This window comes from Rhinatrema bivittatum, chromosome 1 (assembly GCF_901001135.1).
Source record: "Rhinatrema bivittatum chromosome 1, aRhiBiv1.1, whole genome shotgun sequence".
NCBI classification, from domain to species: Eukaryota; Metazoa; Chordata; class Amphibia; order Gymnophiona; family Rhinatrematidae; genus Rhinatrema; species Rhinatrema bivittatum.
In genome coordinates, this window is record NC_042615.1 from 721,059,813 (window position 1) to 721,083,802 (window position 23,990).

Below are 23,990 nucleotides of genomic sequence, written 5' to 3' on the forward strand. Positions count from 1 at the left end.
TGGTGGCAATAGTAAGTACTGGTACAATAAGACATTCAAGTTTGCCACTAATGCTGTCCTATTCATTGGTGACTAAGATTTTTTTGAGGCATGACCAATACTTGGGTGGATCTGCAGCCTTTGTTGCAGCCAGATCACTTTCATTCAGTAGTCCTGGTGTTAAGTGAGAAATGGCCTTGACTACAGTAACTCAGTATATAAGAGCATAAGAAAATGCCATACTGGGTCAGACCAAGGGTCCATCAAGCCCAGCATCCTGTTTCCAACAGTGGCCAATCCAGGCCACAAGAACCTGGCAAGTACCCAAAAACTAAGTCTATTCCATGTAACCATTGCTAATGGCAGTGGCTATTCTCTAAGTGAACTTAATAGCAGGTAATGGACTTCTCCTCCAAGAACTTATCCAATCCTTTTTTAAACACAGCTATACTAACTGCACTAACCACATCCTCTGGCAACAAATTCCAGAGTTTAATTGTGCGTTGAGTAAAAAAGATCTTCCTATTCCTATTACTATACCAGGAGCTTCCTATTCCTATTACTACACCAAGAGCTTTACAGCTAACCCAGAACACAGCTGCTCATTGACAGCGCAATAACTCCTGTGCTGCATTCACTTTCGCTCCTGATTATCTGGTGTATTAAGCTCAAAGTTTTGCTGCTGATTTTTAAAGTTCTGCATGGTGAGATGCTTCCTTGGTATCACATTAGCTTTAAAGATCTATGTTCTCACCTGCCAGCTTTGTTCACAAGGTTGGAAGCTATTAGAGGTTCCTTCGATTTGACACTTAAGACTATGTGAAACCAAAGCGCAAGTTTTTGCTGATGTCAAGTCCCATGTTTTGGAACACTTTACCTGAAGGATTAAGGGCTATGGTCTGTATAACATTTAGGAAGAAGTTAAAAGGTTTTCTGTTCAAGCTAGCATTATGGAAATTGATGGTGTTTAATTTTGATTGGTCAGCTTGTACTTTTCATGATGAGTTTTGTTGATTTTACGAGTGGCAAGGACTCATCTGTATTGAAATGCTGGTAATTTCAATGTTTATGTAGTTATGGGTGTTTCTGCTGAAATCTGACTAGATTATAGATAGATTTTATTTAAAATATTTATATCCCACCTATGTACTAAAGTGTATTAGAGTTATCATCAGTGTTTAATGCACATTGAGGATGATATTTACCGTCAATTATCCACTTAAGTTCAGACTTAACCAGCTAAGTGGCACCATCTGAAAATTCAGCTGCACTGAGCGACAGCTGCTTAGCTGGCTGTTTAACTAAACAGTTAGCTGGATAAGTGAGGAGGCGGGACAGAGGCATTCCAGGGAGGAGCTACTTATACAACTAGCTTAGCTGGATAAATCTAGGACAGTTATAAATTTATCAGACTATAAGAGAGTCAAGTATGTCAGTGGCATGAATATACTGCTGAATATCACAGCCAAGTTAGCTAGATAAGTTTCTCTGGCTATCTTGCTCAACTGGATGGTGACTGAATATTGGTCTCATTAGTTCTAATGCATGGTAATATGCAGGCACATGACCTCCAACCCCTCCCCAAAATAAATTATGAAAATGGTCTCTTTAGTTATTAATTAATTAATAATCAAGAGGTTTAAGGTGGCTACATTAGTTTGGGCCTTACCTGGCAGAAATATACTGACCCCTCAACCCCCCAAAACACATTGATGGGCCTTTGGGACCTTTCCTGTAATCCCCAAAGACAATGATGAGCCTCTGGACCATGTACAACCCTGTTGCCAAACTAAAATCTGGTCAGCACAAGGGCTCAGAGTGTCAATGGCTATAGCCACCAAGAGGCAAGCTATCTCCTGCTGGGGGAGATCTTTGACTGAGTGGCTGCTGGGGGTGGGGGTGTTAAAAATGGAAATTCAGGCATCAGATTTGTGTTTTGGAAGAAGCGTGTGACATGAGGGGCCCTAGAGGCAGGGTTTTTGTTTGGATAGGGGTGTTATTTCACTGGTCTCAAGTAGAGGGTGTACATAAGAGGGCTGAGGAGACACAATATTGTATTTTCTTTTAGGGTGGTGAGGATGGTTGGTTTCCCCCACACCAACTGGCCATTTCACTTTCCTCTGGTTACCAAGGAGAAACCAGTTTCCAAACATGGTAGCCATTAGGATGGCAATGCTGCTGCATTCTGTGTCATGATAGTTTGATGATACATTGGGTGTTAAAGCCCGATATACTGCTAGCATTATACTTGTTAGCACAGACTTTACACTGAATACGATTTTCAGAACCTGATTTAGCAACAGTTTTCTCCCACTTTCTGTATCTGCGGGGGAAAAAATAACACTACATAAATCAGGTTCATAGATTCTAAACAATTTCCAAATGTGTACTTTATAGAAAATGTATTGCAGTAGCATGCCAAAGTATTGCACAGTACAGTTAAGTATACTAATATGATTTGTTCTGGGAAATGGACTAGTATATGTTTGATTTACTTCAATACTATATACACACCAAAATCAGACACTTCACATTTGTTCAAAAACTTTTATTTACTATAAAGACAAAACACCAAAATAGGTACAAATTATACTATAAAATTGGTTCAATGGGGTAAAAACTTTTAATAATTAAAATATCTTGATATATTTAAAACAGAGGATACATTTAAGCCAAATTTTCTTAACCCAGAGATTTCTGTAAAATTTGCTTGCACAGTAAGGTGCTAATAGAAGTTAGCCCTTAAGCCCTGGAAATCTTAGGAATCATAGTCACAGCAAATATAGTCTCATCGTGAAAGTGAACTTTGGTAGAAGAAAATCTATAGGACACCTGAGGTAGTAGAAACTGGAAAACAGCAGTAGACGTTATTTACAACTTAAGAAAGTACCAAATAACATTAAAAACAGCACAAAAATAATTACACAGTACAATTTTCAGTCCAGCTTTGATCCAAAGAAAATAAGATTACATCACATCTGCATTAAAAAACCCCCAAAAAAACAAAATAACCATAAACAAACAAAAAACACAACTGTGAACAAGCTGAGGGCAACACAAACTCAAACAAAATGCTTTCTTACACCTATAGGCAGTCTGAGTTTGCAGTATGGTAGGTATGGTAATCTACAAAGTAATACTGATTAGCTGAGGTTCATCAGTTTAAATTTCTGTCAGAAACAAAAGAATTCATCTGACATTTGATCTTCCAGTATATAAAAAAAAACAAAAACGGCAAGAGTGCATCTTTTAAAGCTTGCACACAATGACATGTAAGAAATGTGCGAGACAAAAAAAAATTTGTTAAAAAATCCCCCCCCCCCCCCCAACAAAGAATCAAGTATAATACAGTTTGAGCTACCAAGCTTCACATTTAAGGTAATTTTTTAACTCTTCAAAGATTGCCAAAGTTCTGTCACAAGAAAGGAATGTTAAATTTCAGAAAGAAATACACATTCACATTTACTGATATTGCTTATGAAAAACAGCATCGTATTCCTGTATACTTGAACTGAACTTTTCTTTTTTACTTCCAATTTGTGTTGTACATTTACAATGTACTGTAGCTTATTTTATTGTCCTGAGCCTTTGCGAGTGATTCTGTTCCACAATACAGAAATACAGCTGGCTCCTGAAGAGTTAAAACTTTAGCATGTACAAAAAGACAAACACGTTCCATATTCGACTGAAAGGTTCACCAACAATGAAGAGAAGAAAGCAAGCCAAAGACCAGTTGCCATTTTCCTTCAAGATCACAAGCATCAGAAGCTCAAAACCTGCCTTTAAAATCTTTACAATGGAAGGAAACGCAGGTGAACTTTAAATCAGTTTCCTTGATCAGATTTGTTTTTTCAAGTAAAAATTAATGTTATCGAAATCACCTCTTCAAAAAAATAATTTCTATATCAGATTTTAAAATATTAAAAACACAATTATCAAAATGCATATCAACCAGAAACATGATGTACTGCAGAAGGAAAATGGCAAATAAAATGTAAAATCAATAATGCACGTGCATACAATCGTGTCACAAAAGAAAGGACAAGACTGGTTTTGGTTTGAAATTTGTCTACAGTCTATCAAGAGAAACATGGTTTTATGAAAAAAATAAGAAGGCTCATAATCTAGAATTGGTAAAAGTCTTGATTTTCGCTGGATTTGTCTGCAGGGTGCGAACCTTTTATTAGACCGATGCAAGAACAACCGATATTTTGGTAGCGCATGAGCTTTGCAGGCCACATACATCCCTCCCCCTTTTTTCAGATGTGACACCCGTTGACCCACTATCAGGCTAAACCCAACCTGCAAAGAATTCAGTTTGCATCAAGCCTATTACAGCTACTAGGACGCTGTATCATGCAATCTGCAACTTTTCTAATCGACTGCAGTGTTACTTCTCATTTTCTAAAATTATCTGCACTGGATTGTAGCAAATGCAATGCATTTTATTCCAAGCAAACTGCAATAAAGTTCTAGCAACAGTGAAATACTCAGTGACATATAGCTTCACACCTAAGTTCTAACCATTTTTCTTCTTGTATTTAAAAAAATATATAATTAAAAACAAATCACCTTTCCCTGAATGTTAAAGAAATGAAAGTTAAAAATGAAACTATGGAACTTCAAAATAACCAAATGACTGGGCCAACAGTAAGACGCACAAAAACCACAAAAGCCCGCCATATTTTTATGATACAGGCAAAATGTGGTTTATTAAGTATTCATTACTTATCATTAATGTTTCTACTACTCCACCCTAACCACATTTTGTAAAATATCAAGAACCCTCTGACAGGTAAATGTGATTTTTTTTTTGCAGTTGATGAAACAATGACCAGGACAGCACAATAACTCTCTGCTTACTGAACTGTTTGCGCCACACGAAGTGAAACGGAAAGAGGTTGCAGTGTCAAAGATCCTGAGCCCTTCGGCTGCAAATATTGCTGAGAAAGTGCTCCAAAATGACAAAGTCATTTTTGTCATAAATTTTCAGCCTTAAAAGAAAAAAAAAATAATGCTTTCCTTTGTTACGAGTCAAGATCTTTCAAAAAGGCACAGTTTACACATTTCTGCAAAAAGTAAGAACATTTTGCATACTGAACTATGATCCAGATCTTGATTTGTCAAACACATACATAAGTAAGAGCTCTCAACAGGCGTCGAGTTCTTGCCACGTAGTTAAGGCCGACGCAGCACATGCTGCTGATGCACCAGACTGCACCACAAGCAAGATTTGTTTCTTCAGTAGCATCACCTTCCCTGTTCCTGCAGCGTTCTGCAATTCACTACCACGTGGTTCGGAAGACTGGGTGTTTCAGCAGCTCCCTTGAGGGAGGCCTGTCCTGAGGTTGAAGTTCCAAACACCGAAGTGTCACATCCCGTAAGCCAGGCGACAGATGTGATGGGATTCCTGGGGCTGTCGTTGCACTGGCAATCTGTGCACATATAGGAAAAGAAGTTAGGAGAATGCCTTATTTTTGAAAATGCTAATGCCCCTAGATATGGGCAAAGATCTGTTCCACAAGCACTGAATTAACCACTCAGGAGGGAGAACGAGGTTTTCACTGCATGAGGGTCTACAGTATGCCAAAAATATTTCCTTTTGCTCCATTAAAATATACACTGGCAAAGGTAATTTTTTTATTTTTATTTTTTAAAGAGTTACGTGTGGTTGCATGCATAAAATCTGCATGTACTTGCATGTGTTTATTTTATAACCGTTGAGAGAGTACGCGAATACTCGTAGTGTCACATGTAAATATGAAGAGGGGAAAAGGGGCGGTTTACTGGCTTTCTGGGTGGGATTTGAAAGCACTGGGTGGCATGGGAAAACCTGCACAGTGGAGCAGTTACAACTCTAAAGAGGACACAAGGGGACTGGGGGTTGGGTTTCACTTAGAAATGCACATAAAATCGCTGCTGGGCAGACTAAGGGAGCCTTGGTATTTATCTGCCGTCATTTATTATTTTACCATAGTATTAAGTTGCTATTCCGTAAGCAATATATGCGCATAATTACCGAGCTTATCCGTATGCTATCCTACTTACCAAATTGAATCATGCAATTGAATTAGCATTTGTCTATTGTCTGTCATTTTTGGGTGGGATGTCTAGGTAAATAGGAGGTGGTTGTGGGAGGGCAAGTGAAGCGCTGCAGGATTTAGGTGAACTGGTGGAAGTATTGGCGAACTTGGATTCCACATTCGCATAAGTACGTATTTTCTTAAGCCAAGTAGGTACGTACTTTATAAAATATCTGCCTCCGCATTTATTTCTGGTTTGTGTGTGTGAATTGTTACAATTACATGTGTAAAATACACAGCCAGATTTTTATAAGTATGGTATGCATAATTTTGGCAGCAGAAATACTTGGTATTTTATAAACTATGCAGCTCCCACCACATTGTTTGTAAAATACTAGCAGAAATTTTCACAGACCCACCCATGCGCACATTTGGTGCCTTTGGGAACAGTTTTGAAAGTTGGGCTCCCTATAATAGTTCTTTGATAGTGCCCTGGCCCACTGTATAATGCTTAACAAAAAAATGTATAGGAAGGTGCAATCTCTTTGCCTTAGGTTGTTTTTTTTAGGGTAATTCTTTTTCTACCATCCTTTTTAGAAGCACAGCTAGGAAGATGCAACCCTACAGATTTTCAGCATTTCTTTACTTCTAGTTTACAACCCCTACAATGCATTACCTTGAAAATAAGTGCAAGATGATTGGAGTGTTTTTCTGCATTCCAAGGAGGTTTCGCACAAGACATTTCTATAATTGCACAGCCAACACTCCAAACATCACAACTCCGTCCATACTGCTGGCCTCTCAATACCTAAAATGTAATGACAAGAGAAAGCAGGAAATCAATAAAGCGCTCAATATCACACCTGCACACACATTTGACTAGGATTCTCAAAACAAAGATAAGGGCACTGAAGAAAAACACTGCAGTTGGCAAAAAAGTCATGTCAGTAATGACCAAAGCGCTTTAGCATTCTGTAGTCATTTAATTTGGATTTATATTCCAGATTTCGGGACTGGCCAGTCATTTCAAAGCAGATTATATTCAGGTACTGTAAGTATTTCCTTGTCCCCAGAGGGCTCACGATCTATCGGGATCATTTATTAAGTTTTTTTTCCTATAGACACAGAATGGGAGAAAAGTCTTAGTAAATCAGGCCCTACATTTGTATGTGAAATGAGCTGGTGGCTTCAGTGTAACCTACACTACTAGAAGTACGATCACAATCAGCAATCTCTGCAGAGGCCAAAGACTGAGTCTGGAAACAGAACTACCTTCTCATACATGTTCCCTCCAGAAGAGGCCTGAGGCACAAGGGAGTGACAAATGAAGCCTGCGCTGCTGCCTAGCAGCCTTAAATGTGTAAGCATCCAAAAATAGATGCAGCAACTTCCCCTGCCACCCCCCTCCAAAAAACAGCAAGGAAACTTACAACATACATGGATTACTATACAGCGTAGACAATTCTTTGCTCTTCAGCATATTCCTAATCATGACGTTTTAACTTGTGGATGAATCCAATGTTGTGCTCTTGTTTTCAGTCTCAAACATTTAGGAAATATCTTCAAATATCTCAATAGGGCTTACAATAAAACTATTACACTTTACAAAAAAATCTTACGTACCAGTATTTGATTCAAGGACAAATTAAAAAGAGGAAATTACCTCTGGTGCCATGAATGCAATGGTCCCCAATAACTGTCCCTGAAATTCTCCAGCACCTGTTCCTTTTGAAGCTAACCTGGCTGCAGCTCCAAAGTCAGCAATTCTTAATCTTTGTCCAGTGCTGTCAATTAGAAGATTAGCACCTAATAAAAATAAGTACAAAATAACTTCTAGTTAGTCTTTTTCAGCAACACCCTTCTGAACTGTAAAGAGCCACAATTCCATTGAATGTGTATCTCATTTTAGGTTGAAGGCTCAGGAGACGGTCGGGAGGAAACGTATGAGAATATTCTTATGGTGAGCTCTCCATTTTTGAAAGCTGTCCAGGAGTGTAAATTATTCTCCTAGATATGCACTTACTGGTAAGTCTTTTTTCCCCCCCAAACTTAACTGCATTGAGAATTCCAAGAGAGTTTACAAATAGCTCTCACCATAATTAGATAGGGAAGTAAACATTTTCTTTTGAACTTCTCACTCACTGTGGATAAAACACAGGGGACTGCTCATAACCCCGCACCTGTTATGAAGAGGGACTACATAGAACCCCAAGAATTAGTTTCAGATTTGAGACCTAAATTAGAGAATAATTCTTCCAACTACCTGGAAGAGTTCCTAGAACACTGGAATACTCCACACAGGACAAACTTAGGGGCCGATGTAATATTATTCGCAGAAAGCAGGCGCTGACTTTTCAGCGCCCACTTTCATAATGCATGCATGGCGCCTGCAAGGGGGCGCCATGCAATACGCAAATTAGGGGGAGGTCACACTAGCAAGGAGGCGCTAGGGTCGCTAGTGCAACCTTAGCACCTCCTTGCTAACACGACCCCGCGGTTATCGGCGGTCTGCCGGTTATGAGCACAGACACCGATAAATTCGGCGTCTGTTTTCATAACTGCAGTCAGCAGATTGTGAAAACCGGGGCAGAGCATATTGACGTCCGTCTTCAAAGCGTCCGGCAGAGATTTTTTTTTCCTTTTAAAAAAAGTACAGAAAAGCAGTTTTTTCTGCTTTTCTGTACTTTTTTTCAGTGTGCTCAGCTATTTGAGTGATAAATGTGCGCCTGAGATGCATTTATTTTTTTGCATTTGGAGCAAATGAGTAATAGCCTCATTCACAAGCATTTGCATGTGATGAGCTCTAATTCATTCACTCCACATTAGACACACGTTAAATAGGCCCTAATGCCCCTATTGCGCTCAGCTGAGTGCACTGTATTGCATCAGCCCCCTATACCTTTAAAACCTGTTTACAAAAGGAGAACGAATGTTGCCCCATGGTTTAACAATAATCTAAGGGAAAAGACATGTGAGCTGAGAAGGACAGAAAAGAAATGTCGGCGAAGACCAAACACTGCTAACAAGTTATTATTTAGTTTAAAACTCTCCGATTATCATGATGCAATTATCATGGCTAAAAAAGCATACTTTTACGCCACACTCTTACCTGTGCTAAACAATTCTAAAGCTTTATATGCTTCTGTCAAAAAGATAGTCACACCCAACTCTGACGCAGCCATTTTGCCAGCAGGGGCCCAGGAAATGAACATTGCAAAGACATTTGTGTTAAATTTTAACAAAACACAAAATGTGATAAACAGCTTTGCTATAAATAGTAATGTTTCTGATTATTTAATTTTTGATGGATCATCTTGGGATGCATTTGAAGATGTCTCAGAGGCAGAGATTATGCATATAAATAAAATGAACCCCTCTCCTAACCCACTTAATCTATGCTCTACAATGCTATGGAAAGCATTAAATCTAGATATTGCCTCTTAAGAACATGCCATGCTGGGTCAGACCAAGGGTCCATCAAGCCCAGCATCCTGTTTCCAACAGAGGCCAAACCAGGCGACAAGAACCTGGCAAATACCCAAACACTAAGAAGATCCCATGCTACTGATGCCAGTAATAGCAGAGGTCATTCCCTAAGTCAACTTGATTAATAGCAGGTAATGGACTTCTTCCCCAAGAACTTATCCAAACATTTTTTAATCCCAGCTACACTAACTGTACTAACCACATCCTCTGGCAACAAATTCCAGAGCTTAACTGTGCATTCAGTGAAAAAGAATTTTCTCCGATTACTCTTATATGTGCTATTTGCTAACTTCATGCAATGCCCCCTAGTCCTTCTATTATCTGAAAGTGTAAATAACCGATTCACACTTACTCGTTCAAGACCTCTCATGATCTTAAAGACCTCTATCATATCCTCCCTCAGCCGCCTCTTCTCCAAGCTGAACAGCCCTAACCTCTTCAACTTTTCCTCATAGGGGAGGTGTTCCATTCCCTTTATCATTTTGGTTGCCCTTCTCTGTACCTTCTCCATCGCAACTATATCTTTCTTGAGATACGGTGACCAGAATTGTACAAGGTAATCAAGGTGCGCTCTCACCATGGAGCGATAGGCATTATGATATTTTCCGTTTTGTTAACCATTCCTTTCTTAATAATTCCTAACATTCTGTTTGCTTTTTTGACTGCTGCAGAACACTGAGCCGACAATTTCAAAGTATTATCCACTATGATGCCTAGGATTTTTTTCCTGGCTGGTAGCTCCTAATATGGAACCTAACATTGTGTAACTACAGCAAGGGTTATTTTTCCCTATATGCAACACTTTGCACTTGTCCACATTAAATTTCATCTGCCATTGGATGCCCAATCTTCTAGTCTTGCAAGGTCCTCCTGCAATGTATCACAATCCGCTTGTGATTTAACTAATCTGAATAATTTTGTATCATCTGTAAATTTGATAACCTCACTCGTCATATTCCTTTCCAGATCATTTATAAATAAATTGAAAAAAACAAGTACAGATCCCTGAGGCACTCCACTGTTTACCCTTTTCCAGTGAGAATATTGACCATTTAGTCCTACTCTGTTTCCTGTCTTTTAACCAGTTTGTAATCCATGAAAGGACATCGCCTCCTATCCCATGACTCTTTAGTTTTCTTAGAAGCCTCTCATGAGGGACTTTGGATTTTCAGAAGGCGTTTGACAAATACACTACATCTTTATCCACATGTTTATTAACCCCTTCAAAAAAATGAAGCAGATTTGTGAGGCAAGATTTCCCTTCGGTAAATCCATGTTGACTGTGTTCCATTAAACCATGTCTGTCTATATGCTCTGTGATTTTGATCTTGAGAATAGTTTCCACTATTTTTCCTGGCACTGAAGTCAGGCTCACTGGTCTATAAAGTTACCCGGATCGCCCCTGGAGCCTTTTTTAAATATTGGGGTTATGTTGGCCACCCTCCAGTCTTCAGGAACAATGGATGATTTTAATGATAGGTTATAAATTTTAACTAATAGATCTGAAATTTCATTTTTGAGTTCTTTCAGAACCCTAGGATGCATACCATCTAGTCCAGGTTATTTGCTACTCTTTAGTTTGTCAATCTGGCTCACTACATCTTCCAGGTTCACAGTGATTTGGGTCAGTTCATTTGACTCATCACCCCTCATCATTCTTGAAAATCATCTCCGGAACTGGTATCTCCCTAACATCCTCATTAGTAAACATAGAAGCAAAGAATTAATTTAGTCTTCCTGCAATGGCCTTATCTTCCCTAAGAGCCCCTTTAACCCCTCGGTCATCTAATGGTCTTACAGACTCCCTCGCAGGTTTCTTGCTTTGGATATATTTTAAAAAGATTTTATTATGAGTTTTTGCCTCTATGGCCATCTTCATTTCAAATTCTCTCTTCGCCTGTCTTATCAATGTTTTACAATTAACTTGACATTGCTTATGCTTTTTCCTATTTTCTTCAGATGGATCCTTCTTCCAATTTTTGAAGGGAGTTTTTTTTTTTGTTAAAAAAGCCTCTTTCACCTCACCTTTTAACCATGCCGGTAATCGTTTTGCCTTCCTTCCACCTTTCTTAATGCGTGGAATACATCTGGACTGCGCGTCTAGGATTGTATTTTTAAACAATGTCCATACCTGTTAAACACTTTTAACCTTTGCAGCTGCACCTTTCAGTTTTTTTCTATTTTCTTCATTTTATCAAAGTTTCCCTTTTGGAAATTTAGTGTTAGAGCTGTAGATTTACTTATTGTCCCCCTTCCAGTTATTAGTTTAAATATGATCATGTTATGATCACTATTGCCAAGGGGCCCCACCACCGTTACCTCTCTTACCAAATCCTGTGTTCCACTAAGAATTAAATCTAAAATAGCTCCTTCTATCGTTGGTTCCTGAACCAATTGCTCCATGACGCAGTCGTTTATTACATCCAGGAACTTTATGTCTCTCGCATGTCCTGATGTTAAATTTACCCAGTCAATACTGGAGTAATTGAAATCTCCCATTATTACTATACTGCCAAATTGGTTAGCTTCCCTGATTTCTCTTAGCATTTCATCATCTGTCTGACCATTTTGTTCATGTGGACGGTAGTATATTCCTATCATTATACTTACCCAACACATATGGGATTTCTACCCATATAGATTCTACTGAGCATTTAGCCTGTTGTATGATCTTTATCCTGTTGGACTCTCCTGGACATAAAGTGCCACACCCCCACCAAGTTGATCCTCCCTATCATTGCGATATAATTTGTACCCTGACCCATTGGTTATCCTCCTTTGACCAGGTCTCTGTGATGCCAGTTATGTCAATCTCATCATTTACTGCTATACACTAACTCTTCCATCTTACTTCTTAGACTTCTGGCATTGGCATACAGATATTTCAAAGTGTGTTTTTTGTTTGTATTAACAACCTGTTTTTCAGTTGATAGGAATAATTTGGACATCTTTAGCTCAGGTGATTTTTTACACATAGGCACATGGACTACATTTGCTTTTATTGGAACTTCTGTTGGGATGCCCAACTCTCCTGTTTCATTAGTATCCTTCAAGGATACATTCCTCTGAACCATGCACTGCTGAGTGTATGTTGGCTTTCCCCCTTTTTCTAGTTTAAAAGCTGCTCTATCTCCTTTTTAAAAGTTAGTGCCAGCAGCTTGATTCCACTCTGGTTAAGGTGGAGCCCATCCTTTCGGAAAAGTCTCCCCTTTCCCCAAAAGTTTCCCCAGTTCCTTACAAAACTGAATCCCTCTTCCCTGCACCATCATCTCATCCATGCATTGAAACTCTGGAGCTCTGCCTGCCTCTGTGGACCTGCACGTGGAACAGGAAGCATTTCAGAGAATGCCACTCTGGAGGTTCTAGATTTCAGCTTTCTACCTAAAATCCTAAATTTGGCTTCCAGAACCTCTCTCCCACATTTTCCTATGTCATTGGTGCCCACATGTACCATGACAGCCGGCTCCTTCCCAGCACTGTCTATAATCCTATTTAGGTGACGCATGAGATCTGCCAGGCAGGCAAGTTACCAGGCGGTCCTCACGTCTACCAGCCACCCTGCTATCTAATAATTGAATCACCAACTATGATGGCTGGCCTAACCCTTCCCTCCTGGGCACTAGCCCTGGGAAACTTGTCCTGAGTGCGAGAGGACAATTCATTACCTGGAGGGCAAGATCTTGCTGCAGGATCACTTCCTGCTACACCAGGGTGATGTTCTCCAACTGGGAGACCTTTCTGATCCAAGCCAGACTGGATTTGGGACTTGGCTATTATGTCCCTGAAGGTCTCATCAATGTACCTCTCTGTCTGCCTCAGCTCCTCCAAGTCTGCCACTCTAGCCTCCAGAGATCAGACTCGTTCCTTGAGAGCCAGGAGCTCTTTGCACCGAATGCACATATACAATCTCTCACCGGCGGGTAAAAAATCATACATGTGACATTCAATGCAAAAGACTGGAAAGCCCCCCTCCTGCTGCTGGACTGAACTTTCACAACTAATTTCACTAACTCTTCATTAAAATCTGGATTTCTTCCAAATTCCCTTAAACAAGCAACAGTCTGGCCAATAAGCAAAAAAGCTTCTGCTGATCCTACCCTACTTTCGAATTACCGCCTTATTTCTTCATTACCATTTTTAGCAAAAATAGTAGAAACAGCTATTCTGCATCAACTCAACAGCTTTCTTGAAAATAATATCCTTGACCAATACCAATTTGGCTTCAGAAAACATCACAGTACAGAACTACTATTTCTTTCTATCTTTGACATGTTTTGATCAGGGATCAACTTTCCTGTCTCCTTGATATTCTTCCATTTTCGAAACTATGGATCACCAAATCCTATTTATCATATGCTTGCTTGGGATTTCTAGTGCTGTTCTTTCCTGGTTCACTTTGTATCTTTCTAACAGAACTCTACAGGTCTCAATTCCATCTCATTCCTCTCTTGGGATCAACTATTTTCTGGTGTTCTGCAAGGATCTGCTCTTTCCGCCACCTTGTTTAACATCTCTCTCACACCTCTGTGCCGTATCCTTTTCAATCTTGGCGTCCACTTCAGACTTTATGCGTATGACATACAATTTGTCTTTCCTCTTAAAGAAGCCTGGACACAATCATTCCTCAGTTCTTGTTTATCAACAATGGTTAAAACAGTAATAAACTAGCTTTTAATATTTCTAAAACAGATATTTTATCCCACTTTCCAAACCCAAAGATTCCTAACAGTTTATTTTCAACAATCAAACAACTGAATTCTCTCAGAAAATTTGCAATCTGGATGTCATCATTGACCCAACTATCAATGCACAATCATTTTAAGGCCCCGACACAGTCCTCTTTTTATAAACTTAGATTGCTTTGTCATTTAAAACCTCTTTTAGCTACATCTGATTTTCGTTCTGTTTTACAGTCACTTCTCATTACAAGTATTGATAACTGCAATTCACTTTTAACTGGTCTACCTGCACATTCAGAACGAAACTGCCAAGTTATTGACAGGAACTCCAATTTGTGAACATATTACACCTGTTTTAGAATTCTTACATTGGCTATTTTGAATAGATTATAAGCTGGCAACAATATTCATTCACCCTAGATTACATCAATTCTTGAAATTCATGCTCCTATTAGAACACTAAGATCCTCCTCTCAACTACGCCTTGATGTTCCCTCTCCTTGGGATGTTCACTTGGAAGAAACTCTGGTGCGCTCTTTTTTCATCTGCAGGCCCTCTACTATGGAACTCCCTCTCATTTGAGCTGAGATGACTTACTGAAAAATCCTTTTTTAATAAAGCTGTCAAGAAAGCATTCCCGAGTCAGACAGATTAAACATAATACCCTCTGTTTGGCAAGCTTCCATTTTCATTTTAGTCTGTTTCTATTTTTTTTTAGACTTTATTTAATTTTAGTTGATGTATTTTTAAAGTTTGATTATTCTGTTTTTTTATGTTTTTGTTTGTTATATTTTATTATACATGCTGACTTGTTTTATATTTTCATTTATTCTTTAACAATCATCCATGTTCTACTGTGCCCCATCCTGAATGTAGGAAGGGTGGGAAACAAATTTTTTAAATAAATAAATTTGTAATCAGAAGATAGGATAAATGGATTTATATAATCCTAAAATGTCTTTACTCATATTATAAGTTCCCATATACTTGACCACTGCTTATATATTATTGATTAATATTTTCTCAAACAATAAGCTTTATGCTACTTATATAATTACCCTTTCATATAACTTTGTATTTAGTTTCAATAAGAACAATAAAAAAAATTATATTTTTAAAAGTTTCAACCATTCCCTAAGTCACCTGCTGGAAGACTTTTTTTTTTTTTTTTTGGAACACAAAGTCTGCCCTAGAATTCAAGCTCTGCAGTGGTATAAAATCAAAAACTGATAGGGAGAAAAGGTTCTAAACAAAGAAATACCGGTAAGTTAGGATACTAAGCTTGCACCTGCTGTCTGGTATGTACTAAATTATCTTCATTATAATACATGAAGTTTATTATCCCTTTCTGGGCATTGTCATTCTGCTGACATCATCATCTGGAACTATCCTGAGTAGAGAAATCATACAGAGCATGCTCACAAAATGACAACATTGTGATCGAACGGCAAGAAGCCAAAACTTGCTTGCTCACACTTAAATCACTGTTCCCTGTATGCACCAGGATCAGTCCAGACTGCTGGGGCCTTCGCAGCGTCCGGATTCGGCGCCGGGGGGGGGGCGCGGCCATTTCGAGGCGCAGGAAATCGCGTGGTGCACACGATGCCGAGGGACAGAGGCCTGACCCGCTCCCGATTAGCACGGGAGCGGCGGCCATTTTGTCTGCCTCGGACGGGGACGCTGATTGTTCTGAGGAGGGAGAGGATCTCCCTCCTCCGCTGTCCCCGCCGCACAGACCGTGCGGTTTGCCTGCTGACACAGCTCCTCCTCCGTTTCTTCCCCCAGAGGGGCCCTTAAAGCGGCGGCATCTTTTTTTCTTCGAAATTTATTTTGATGATGCATAAAGCATATATGGAGGCGGAGACTGAGTGGGATTCCCAGTCTCCCAGCCCAGCTAAGATCCAGAGGGTCTCTAGGGGTCAGGAAAAGGTGGATTCCCGCTTCCCTCCTTCTTCCCCGGGGGATAGGTTGCCTGACCTGGTGGATCCAGGTTTGCAGGATTCTTCCACTTACGATATGGGCGATAAGGGGGACAATGCCACCCAGGTAGAGGGGGATGACCCCCAGGTCCTCCGTTTGTTCCGGTGAAAGGAACTGGACCCCTTGATCTTACATGTGCTCCAGGAGCTGGAACTCCCTCTGTCCCAGGAAACGTCAGATTTATCTATGGGGGATTCAGCTTTAGCGGGGCTTCGCACTCCACCGCAGACTTTTCCTTTCCACCCAAAGCTATCACAGATTGTGTCCCGTGAATGGGAGGCCCCAGAGGCCTCCTAGAGCCATGAAAAAATTATATCCTCTTCCTAACGATTCGCTTGACCTCCTTAAAGTCCCAAAAGTGGACTCGGCAGCCACAGCAATAGCCAAGCATACTACTATTCCGGTGACTGGAGGTACAGCGCTTAAAGACCTTCAGGATAGGAAGTTGGAAGAGTTGTTCAAGCGCATTTTTTAAGTATCCGCCTTAGGGATATGGGCTGCTGTATGCAGTAGCCTGATGTAGCGGGCTTTGCTACGTTGGGTTCAGCAAGTGTTGACAGCCCAAGACCTTCCCCCGGGGGAGGCAGAACAGGCGGCCCGTATGGAATCAGCAGTCGCCTATAGGCAGATGCTCTCTATGATCTTTTATGTACTTCAGCACGCACTATGTCTTCAGCGGTGTCCGCACGGCGTCTGTTGTGGCTCCGAAACTGTTCCGCGGATGCCTCGTCTAAAACTTAGTTGGGGTCCTTCCCTTTTCGGGGTAAGTTATTTGGGGATGAGCTGGAGCAACTCATAAAGGCCTTGGGGGACAACAAGGTATATAAGCTGCCAGAGGACAAGCCCAGGGCGGCCCGTTCGCAGGGTAGCTACCGGGGCCGTTTTAGGGGCAGCGTCGTGCTATATCCCTAGACAAACAGCTTTGAGAGCACAGGCGTGGTCGAATTCCTTTCGGGGCAGGCGGCCTCAGCGTGCCGAACCCATGCATTTGCCCACAACAACAAGCCAGCTCAATGAAGGGATGTTGACCCATTCCTCTCTACCGAAGATCTGGGGTCAGCTATCCCAGTTTCACAAGGAATGGGTCAAAATTACCTCGGATCAGTGGGTACTAGATATTTTAAGTCACGGTTACGCTTTGGATTTTGCTCGTCCCCTCCGGGATCTCTTCCTGGTGTCCCCTTGCGGACCACCGCAGAAACAGCAGGTGGTCCTACAGACCCTAGCTCGATTGCAAGCGCTGGGAGCCGTTGTGCCAGTTCCTCAATTGGAATGCCGGACCGGTCGTTACTCCATATATTTCATGGTACCCAAGAAGGATGGAACCTTCTGACCGATTTTGGACCTCAAACAAGTCAACAAGGCTTTGCGGGTGCCTTGTTTTCATATGGAAACATTAAGATCGGTCATTGCGGCGGTACACAAAGGCGAGTTTTTGGCTTCTTTGGACCTGACTGAAGCTTATCTCCACATCGGAATCCAAGAGCACCACCAGGGGTTTCTGAGGTTCATGATCATGGAACAACACTACCAGTTTTGTGCCCTACCCTTTGGACTGACGACTGCACCTCGCGTGTTCACCAAGGTGCTAGTGGTGGTGGCGGCGAGCTTGAGGCAAGAAGGGATTCTAGTACATCCCTACTTGGACGACTGGCTAATCCGAGCGAAGTCGGAGGAACTCTGCAAGGCGGCGGTTCGTGCGGTCATGTGTCTTCTGCGGTCCTTGGGCTAGGTTGTCAATTATTCAAAGAGCCAGTTGATCCCAACCCAGGTGATAAGAGATTTTGGGGGCTCGATTTGATATGTTGGTAGGCAAAGTATCGTTACCCCTCGCTCGCATGGACCGGTTGATGTCTCAGGTGCGGTGGCTGCTGTCGCTCCCCTCCCCTGTGGTGTGGGATTATTTGCAGGTTCTTGGGTTTATGGCATCTACCCTGGAGTTAGTTTGTTGGGCCTTCGCGCATATGAGATGTTTACAGAGAGCACTGCTGTCCCGTTGGGATCCCAAATCAGAAGAGTACCAGATTCCCTTGCTGTTGCTCGAACCTGCCAGATCCAGTCCGGACTGTGGCTCACTCCGGATCACCTACTAAAAGGGGTGACCCTTGAGAGCCCTATATGGGTAGTTGTAACAACCGATGCCAGCCTCTCCGGCTGGGGGGCAGTGTGCCGGTCAAGGTCGGCTCAGGGTCTTTGGACTCCGTTACAGGCGAAGTGGTCCATCAACAGGTTGGAGACCAGGGCAGTCCGACTAGCTCTAGAACACTTCTTACAAATGTTACGCTACCAAGCGGTATGGATTTTTTCCGACAATGCGATCACGGTGGCCTACATAAACAGACAAGGAAGCACCAAACGTCGTTCCGTGTCCGACGAGGCCGACAAACTGATGAGCTGGGCAGAACGTCACCTGGACAGGATTGCGGCGTCTCACATAGCCGGGGTTGACAATGTTCAGGCGGACTTTCTCAGCAGACAACAATTGGATCCCGGGGAATGGGAACTGTCGGAGGAAGCGATGCGAATGGTTTCAAGACGTTGGGGAATCCCCCACCTGGACCTGATGGCGACTCGTCTGAACGCAAAGGCAGCTCACTTCTTCAGTCGCAGAAGAGACCACGGGTCAGAAGGAGTGGATGCTCTGGTTCTGCCTTGGCCACTGCACATCCTTCTCTATGTGTTTCTTCCATGGCCACTAATCGGAAAGATATTACGGCGCATAGAGTCTCACCAGGGACCGGTGATTCTAGTGGCTCCTGAGTGGCCCCGAAGACCATGGTTCGCCGATCTGATCAACCTGGCGGTGGACGGTCCGATACGCTTTAGTCACCTGCCCAACCTTCTGAGGCAGGGTCCAGTATTTTTAGAGCAGGCAGATCGATTCTGTCTAGCAGCCTGGCTTATGAAAGGAGGCAGTTAAGAAAAAAAGGGTTACTCGGAGGCAGTTATTTCTACCCTTCTGCGTGCCAGGAAACAGTCTACCTCTATTACCTACATTCGGGTATGGAAAGTCTTTGATTCTTGGTGTCGCGGGATGAACCTGTCACCGCGATGGGCTACTATTGTTCACATCCACGGCTTACGGAAGGGTCTGTCTTACAGTTCGCTCAGAGTTCAGGTTTCGGCCTTGGGCAGCCTTCGTGGTAAAATTGATGGTATTTCCATTGCGGCACACCCAGACGTGATACGGTTTTTGAAGGGGGCCTAGCACTTGAAACCGCCAGTGTGCGCGATTTGTCCGTCCTGGAGTTTGAATTTGGTGCTTCGTTGCCTTTGCGGACCTTCTTTTGAGCACTTGAAATTGGCGACAGTTAAGGACTTAACACTTAAAGCGGTTTTTCTCGTGGCTATCTGTTTAGCTAGGCGGGTTTCAGAGCTCCAAGCCTTGTCCTGTCAAGAGCCTCTTTTGCATATTTCTGATTTGGGTGTTTCCCTTCGCACAGTGCCCTCCTTTCTGCCCAAGGTACTCTCGGCTTTTCATGTCAACCAGGCAGTCGAGTTGCCGGCATTTTCTGATGAAGATAAGGATCTGAGGAGGTTGGATGTCTGTAGGGTCCTCTTGTGATATTTGGAGGTTACTAATCCGTTTAGATTGTCTGATCACCTCTTTGTTGTGTGGAGTGGTCCTAAGAAAGTGACTAAGGCTTCTAAATCTACTATCGCCCGATGGTTGAAGGATGCTATTGCTTCTGTTTACATATGTTGCGGGCGTCCAGTACCGGAAGGCCTTAAGGCGCATTCCCTTAGGTCTCAAGCAGCTTCATGGGCAGAAAGCCAATGTGTCTCGCCACAAGAGATCTGTCTGACGGCCACGTGGAAATCCTTGCACACGTTTACTAGACATTACCGTTTGGATGTACGGGATCAGAAGGTGGATTCCTTTGGCAGCAGTGTGCTTCGCGCGGGACTCTCCAGGTCCCACCCCTTATAGGACAGCTTGGGTACATCTCAGCAGTCTGGACTGATCCTGGTACGTACAGGGAAAGGAAAATTAGTTCTTACCTGTTAATTTTCGTTCCTGTAGTACCAAGGATCAGTCCCTACGCCTGCCTGTACACAGGAGAGTCCAGTCAACTGTTTCATATTCTCTTGACAGGTTATGACGCAAGTCAGTTTATTTTTGCAGAACTATTTTGGGTCACATTGTTCTTCTTCCACGTTCATACACATTCTACCTTGTTAACAGGTTCAGTTTTTAACTTGATCTAGTCATTGTTTGATAAAGTGTGTTTGCGCATAATTCAATGCAAGGAAATTGTAGCAACAGCCATTCATTCTGCTTTGATATCGATAATACTGAGGGATCGCAGGTGGCACTCCGGGTTATGTGGGAAGTGCTTTTCAGCTTTTCTCTGACTCCATCTGCTGGAAGGGAGGCATAACCCAGCAGTCTGGACTGATCCTTGGTACTACAGGAACGAAAATTAACAGGTAAGAACTAATTTTCCTCTCAGCTTCATTTAAATGTGCTCTGAAACACTTATGCAACCTGCTCCACTGAAATCTATGGGGGAAAAATGCACCAGCAATATACATACAAAAAATTCTATCATCTGTTATTTTGAACAATAGATTAATGAAGGTGCAACAGTTTGGATAAATCATTTAAAGAGTATCATAGGTGTGCAAAACTGGCCTTCAAGTATACCTAAACTTTAAAGCAGGGCTTCCCAAACCTATCCTGGGGACCTCACAGCCAGTCGGGTTTTCAGGATATCCACAATGAATATGCATGAGATAAAATTTGCATATCATGGAGACTCAGTATATGCAAATTTAACTCATGTGTATTCATTGTGGATATCCTGAAAATCCAACTGGCTGTAGGGTCCCCAGATCAGGTTTGGGAAGCTCTGCTTTAGAGTCTACAAGAGCATCTAAATAGAATCTTATTTTTCTTAAAAAAAACAAAAAAGTTCTGATACAGGAAGGTACCACGCATGAAGAATTTTAGTCTTAAAAGGCAAACAGGTATTCAACCCCAATAAAAAATGAACAAAAACAAACCATTTTCCCCCCATGTCTGCATCCTACCTTAATTCATAAACATTCCTGCCTGTAAAGATGTAGCACTGACTCCTATGGTGACAAAGTACATCTGGTGTTACTCACAACATTCAAAAGTGAAATCATCCAATGCTTTCATGACCTAACAGCTCACAACAGTACTGAACTCAGAACAGCAAGGGTAGGGGCAATGAGAAATGCTACTTCATCTGCCTCCACATTTGCAACATCTAGCTAGCAGGACTCCTCCCAGGATACATCCACAACAACCATATTTGGAGGACTTTCCCTTCACATATGTCACGTGGCAGGACTCAAGAAACATGCACACCGCAGTGGTCTAGATACAGAACTGAGACTCAGCTTGATGAGATCCTGATTACACGATAACATTATTTATTTAATTTTATTTATTTTAAGTTTTTCTATACCGGCCTTCGCGATAGATATCGCATCATGTCGGTTTACAATTAACAAGTGGATAGGGAACAAGAGGCAAAAAATAACATTGATCTTAGTAATAATAATAGTAATAATAGTAAAAAAAAAAAAAAAAAAAAAAAAAAAGGCCTTCTACTCTCTTTTCTAGTAGGACCAAGTGGTAAGCTTCATGTGTCTTGTGTAGGGCTTATCATTTGAGTTTTGTAACTACTGATTTCTACATCATGGGGTCATTAATGGTCGACAATTTTAATCTGTAAAAGACTGTGACCTTACTACCTGCATTGAATGCAAATACTTTTGGAGTCCTCCAAAAGAAGTGTGCATGTGTAAAAATATATGTACACACACACACACATATATATATACATATACACACACACACAAAATATATATAGAAAAAACTCTTAAGGCAGTTAAATCTATCATGAAGTGTCCGAACTGAATACAGTATATGCTAGCCAAAAAACCAGAACACTAATGTAGCAGCAAAATAGCAACAAAAATTAATACAACATAAAAAATATATTTTGATATTACTTTACAAACATCTTTTTAAAATGTTAATTACAAGCTAATGGAGATATCCAAAATAGACAATTAAAACAAAATATCCTTAGACTCTTTCTAATGATAGTATGCACATATATTCATAACATCCTCATTACAGTTTCCAGTTTGAATTGCTGGAGGAAGGCAGGCTCAGGACTTTGTTCTATATGCAAATTGTTGATCTCTGAGCTCCAGCATCATAGCATTACAATGGTCCACTAGCAAACTGGTATCTCTTTCTCTTGATGAAGCCCATATCTGATGAAACAAGGGGACCTTTGTTGAGGGGAGATTCTCACACAGCAGAATGCCAATTCTTCATCTTGGCATTGAAGAATTAGCAGTGTTCCCAGCAGAGAGAGGTGTTTTTACTCACATATTTGAAGAACATTGAGCTGCCGATTGTAACCATAAGAGGTTTTATTCAGACCATATACCTTAATTTTTCTAGGACATTATATGTGCACATCATCATTAGAAAGAATATCTTAAGGATATTTTAAGTTTTTATTATCTATTTTGAATATTCCCTTTAGCTTGTAATTAAAATTTAAAAGAGATGTGTTTGTAAAGTAATATCAATAACATTTTTTATGATGCATTAATTTTTGTTGCTATTTTGCTGCTACATTAGTGTTCTGGTTTTTTTGGATACCGTATATTATACAATATGTATATAGTTAGAAAGATATCCTAATAAATATCTTAATGATGTTTTGCAGTTAAATCAATTTTCTACTCAACAATCCACTTAAATATAGCTTTCCAGCTATGTAGGATAAACGATTTCAGTAAGAGTTTTTGCCTCTTTCCATACTGCAATATCTGACAAGTCCATGCTATTTAAGATACAGGAGAATACAAAACATAATATAACATATTTGAACTCCAAAATTTGATCAACAATTTAGATTACTTTCAGAGACACCTGCTTTGAGTTAACACTTCTCCATGGGAATGGATTGGGTAGGGGAGAAAACACGCCCCATCTTGTCAAACTGGCAAATTTTTGTTTTGTTTTTAAAGCTATAATCTACATTATTTTATCCCAATGAACATAAGAAAATGCCATACTGAGTCAGACCAAGGGTCCATCAAGCCCAGCATCCTGTTTCCAACAGTGGCCAATCCAGGCCATAAGAACCTGGCAAGTACCCAAAATCTAAGTCTATTCCATGTTACCATTGCTAATGGCAGTGGCTATTCTCTAAGTGAACTTAATAGCAGGTAATGGACTTCTCCTCCAAGAACTTATCCAATCCTTTTTTAAACACAGCTATACTAACTGCACTAACCACATCCTCTGGCAACAAATTCCAGAGTTTAATTGTGCGTTGAGTAAAAAAGAACTTTCTCCGATTAGTTTTAAATGTGCCGCATGCTAACTTTATGGAGTGCCCCCTAGTCTTTCTACTATCCGAAAGAGTAAATAACCAATTCACATCTACCCGTTCTAGACCTCTCATGATTTTAAACATCTCTATCATATCCCCCCTCAGCCGTCTCTTCTCCAAGCTGAAAAGTCCTAACCTGTAGGAAAAAAATCAGCAGAACCAGGGGTCACGATTTGAAGCTCCAGGGAGGAAGATTCAGAACCAATGTCAGGAAGTATTTATTTATTTATTTAACATTTTTCTATACCGGCATTCGTAGGACACATCATGTCGGTTTACAAGTAACTGAGAAAGGAAATTACAATGAACGAGGAAGGGGGCTAACTGGATAATATATAAAAGTACGGGTGAAGAGAGTTAACGAGCAGAGTTACAACTTTTGCATTCATGCTAGGGTTAGATATGCAAGTGAACTATAAACAATGCTAAGGAGGCATGTGCACTTAAGA

The 23,990-nt window shown here is 41.0% G+C and overlaps 1 protein-coding gene across 2 annotated transcripts in view; it reads right to left on the reverse strand.

Annotated features, from left to right (window-relative positions):
* Positions 1-2,518: 2,518 nt before the first annotated feature.
* Positions 2,519-23,990, reverse strand: part of MAP3K1 (mitogen-activated protein kinase kinase kinase 1) — a 226,612-nt gene continuing 205,140 nt past the window's right edge. For both annotated transcript variants that reach the window (XM_029576902.1, XM_029576912.1), the window contains exons 18-20: positions 7,666-7,808; positions 6,679-6,810; positions 2,519-5,414 (exon numbers count right to left, since the gene is read on the reverse strand). In XM_029576902.1, the coding sequence (XP_029432762.1) occupies positions 5,265-5,414; positions 6,679-6,810; positions 7,666-7,808 (425 nt within the window). In that variant the 3' untranslated portion in view covers positions 2,519-5,264. The remainder of the gene's footprint in view (positions 5,415-6,678; positions 6,811-7,665; positions 7,809-23,990) is intronic.